We start from the raw sequence: 4,057 nt of genomic DNA, 5'->3' as shown, positions 1-4,057 counted from the left end.
AAAAAAAATATTATTGTATTAATAATTTTTATGAAAAATATATAAATATTAGCAAATTTTTAATAAAGAATATATGAACTTATAATGGAATGATATTTTTGTTTTTTGCTTATATAATTACGTAGGAATAAAAAAAAAGTATAATTATGTGTTAAAAAATATATTATGTTAATTATTTTTTAATAATATTTATATCATTTGTAATTTCACATTATACTCATATTTTCCCTATATATATTATAAACGTAAATGCTTTATAGCCAATATAGAATAATTTCCATTACATATTATTAATATATATTCATTTATGCTTGTAATCATTTATGAAAAATATTAAATCACATTTTTTTTCCAGTATAAACTTGTATATTTTTTATAATAATATATATATTTTTGTTAATTTGTATACTATATGTTCAAAAATTTTTATGCATTATGATTCTATAGGAAGATGTATTTATCCCTATAACATATAATTTCATGCGTTTTGAAAAATTTACATTTTTAGTAGGTAAAAAAAAATTATATATAAAATTATCATTAAAAGATAAAAATATAAAAAACAAATCTTTAAATATTTTTCTTCTGAAGAATATTTTATATATTTTTTATATGTTCTGTTTTATATTATATATTATATTTTGAGCATTTTTATTATATGTTTCATTTTCATTATAATATTTACTAGGCATTTGAAATAGAATAAGATATAATTATTTTTAAATTACCTATAATTAAGTATTGAAGTTTTGTAAAGTAAAATATGGGTTTTCTCTTCCATATATATCATTATACATAATTATAATTGTAGGTAATAAATTAATCTAATCAAAGAAAAGAATACATGTTTATAAAATACATAAGATAAAAATAATTCTAAATAAAGGTTGGGTATTCATATTTTAAATAAAAAAATAAAATATTACATATTATTTAAGTATAAAAGATTCATGAAAACACAAGTTAAACTAATACAATGTATATATATTATTTAATAAAATAATAATTTATATTCATTAAAAATTGTCATACACAAAGGATAATATTGATCATGTTATAGATAATTAGGAATGAGTTATTCATTTTTTGATTAATAATTAATAAATCATGAATTCCAAAATATTATATTCAAAAAAATGTAAAATAATTGATAAGCCCTGTTATTGTTGTTCATTCCGGTGTTTTTGCACTTTATAAATATATATTATACATGTACTATTAAATTCAGAATTAATAAATCTTTATTAAATTTAAAGATGTGCAAGAAAATATTAATTATAGTGCACTTACATGGATCCATAATACTTCTGATATAATAGTTGTTTATTATATATTCAGTTTAATAAATATAAAAAGTGCCATTATTGTTCTTCATTGAGAAATACTAGTTTGAAGAATTATGTTCATAATAATTTATTCCATATATAATAATCATAGAAAATATACATATAAAGGAATAGAATAACATATATTCGTGAACAACACAAAATTGAAAAAAAATATTAAATTATATAACATATCATGTATGTAATATTGAATTAACATTTAAATATATCTTTTATTATATAATAAAATATCAGGAATTAAAAAGTATCATTATCTTAATGTAAAATGAAATATATAGTCTTTTATAATAATTATATATTTGTGAGTATAATATTACATATAATCATGATAAATATACATCCTCTATGAAAAACATTATGTTAAAAAATAAATATATAATATATATTTAAGTTATATATATTAATTATTATATAAAAACTTCTTATCATACATGTTCGCAATAAATGTACATAAAAATACCTATTTCTAACATAATCTATGTATTATTTATATATGTCATTTAAGAAAATTTCCTTAATTGATTCACAAAACTGTCTATTAATAATTATAAAAAAATAAATAGATTTTTAAACACTAAAATTATGAGAGAGACGAGCCAGATATATGTGAACTAATGATAAAAAAATTCATGAACTTAAAATATAGATTTTAATAAATTATATATTACTATATGTAAACCTAAATCATAATTACAAATTATTTATATTATTAAGAGTTTATTGAGCCCATGGAATATATTCATTTTTTTAAATTATATAGAATAATTTATTTATTCGCATAATTAATATTTTTGAATTGTATTTCCTTTTCATTAATATTATTGACTATATTAATTAAATGAATTACAAAATATGGCTTTAAAATAAATATTCAAGTTCTTTTTGTATTATATGTAAATAAAAGTAATATGCGAAACCAATTTTTATTCTTATATTTATGCATTTATTTTAGTATCCTATTAGTATATAATTATAAAATATATTTTATTTTTATTTTTTTAAAAATATAATGTCAAGAAATGTAAAAAATAAATATAAAATTTATATCTTTTGGAAAAACCGAATAACATATTATAATTGACAATAATTTTATTGAAACTTTTACATATTTATTATGTACTTATATATATAAATTATATACATCTTATATATCTTTTAATAGTATTACACATTAGAAGATTATATATTTTATAAAGAAATATTCGATACAACATTTGGAACTGAAGTAAATACAGATGACATTAAGATATTTCTGAGCCCCAAATATAGATCTATTGAAAGCGCTATACGGAATAGATTTATTGATGGTTGTAAAAGGATAAAATTATATTTTGAGTATTTTAAAAAAAAAGATTCATGTAATAACTCGGAATGCTGCAATTTTATTAATTATTGGATAAACAAAAAATTTAGAGAATTAATAAGTAATGATTTTAATACAAAGTGGTACTTATTTCGATATTTCTTGGAATATGTTCATTATAATAATAATGACGATAAATATAACAGATGTATACACGATATCAAATATATGGATAATGATTTATTTAATAAAGTGAATAAATTATATAATTGTTATGAATTTTATGATGGTCTTATTTATTCTATTGAAATAAATATTGAGAAAGAAACATTATGTGGTTATTTTAATAATTTGATTAAGGAATATAACGAAATAATACAGGATTATAATGTAAAAGATGATACCATTTTGGTTAAAGAGTTAAATAACATTAGATGCTTAATTGAAAATGTTGATTGGAAATCCACTGATGATTGCATGGATGAGTTACCAAGGTTATCTAATAATTATGATTCTAATGATTATGATGACACATGCAAATCGTTAAAAGAAGAAGGTTATATACAAAGATATTCTAGGCGTTTCGTTGTAGATTTTCTACCTCCTTCCCCTGATACTAATACTAGCATAATAGCTATAATAAGAACATTATTTATCAGTATTATTGTAGGAGTAATTGTTTTGGGTCTCTATAAGGTTAATTAAAATACTGTTTAAAAATAATAATGATATAAAAATATTTTTACATTATATTAAAAATAAAATTATATTAATAAATCATTATAAAAAAAATCATTAAAATATTTTTACAATATTAGTTTAGACTGTTCAGAATGTATTTATACCCCATTATATTAAGAATGAGAAAGATGTTAACGAATACATATGATGAATCATACGAGCAACATATTAGTGAATATGATAATAATACTATGGATTTAGAAGAAAAAAAGTATAACATTATATATATTTCTGGGAGCAAATACTAATATACTTATATTAAAAGAAAAACATTATTTTGTGTAATTATAGTAAAATAATATATAGTAATTAGTTAGACACATAATAAACTACAAAAAAATATGTATGAACCTATAATATATATAATTAACTTTAGGGTAGAGTGTTTAAATTTTAGGTATTCTGATTTGATTGTGTGTATGTTGTTATTTTTAAAATAATATTAGATATATTTAATTTCGCGTATTCACTATAATTTTCAGTAATTGCCTTTTTACAAATAGGTTCACCATATATTTCTCCCATATTTGAAAATATAGGTACCATTATATTATGATAAAATAATCCAGTAAATACAACAGATATTATGTACACATATATATTGTAATTATTATTGTGTGTATATTAAATTAGTATTTTGTGTTATATGTTTATTTGGAAAATTATT

General features: G+C 18.1%; 1 protein-coding gene across 1 annotated transcript; it reads left to right on the top strand.

Moving 5' to 3' along the window:
• Positions 1-2,254: 2,254 nt before the first annotated feature.
• On the top strand, positions 2,255-3,638 carry PGO_001700 (variable surface protein; the record flags this gene model as incomplete). Its single annotated transcript, XM_028690995.1, has 3 exons — positions 2,255-2,308; positions 2,509-3,345; positions 3,468-3,638. The coding sequence occupies 3 exons, from the start codon at positions 2,255-2,257 to the stop codon at positions 3,636-3,638; spliced, it is 1,062 nt and encodes a 353-aa protein (XP_028546796.1).
• Positions 3,639-4,057: the final 419 nt, after the last annotated feature.

This window comes from Plasmodium gonderi, assembly GCF_002157705.1.
Source record: "Plasmodium gonderi DNA, contig: Pgo-contig_185, whole genome shotgun sequence".
Classification (NCBI taxonomy): Eukaryota; Apicomplexa; class Aconoidasida; order Haemosporida; family Plasmodiidae; genus Plasmodium; species Plasmodium gonderi.
This window is presented reverse-complemented; position numbering and strand designations above follow the sequence as displayed.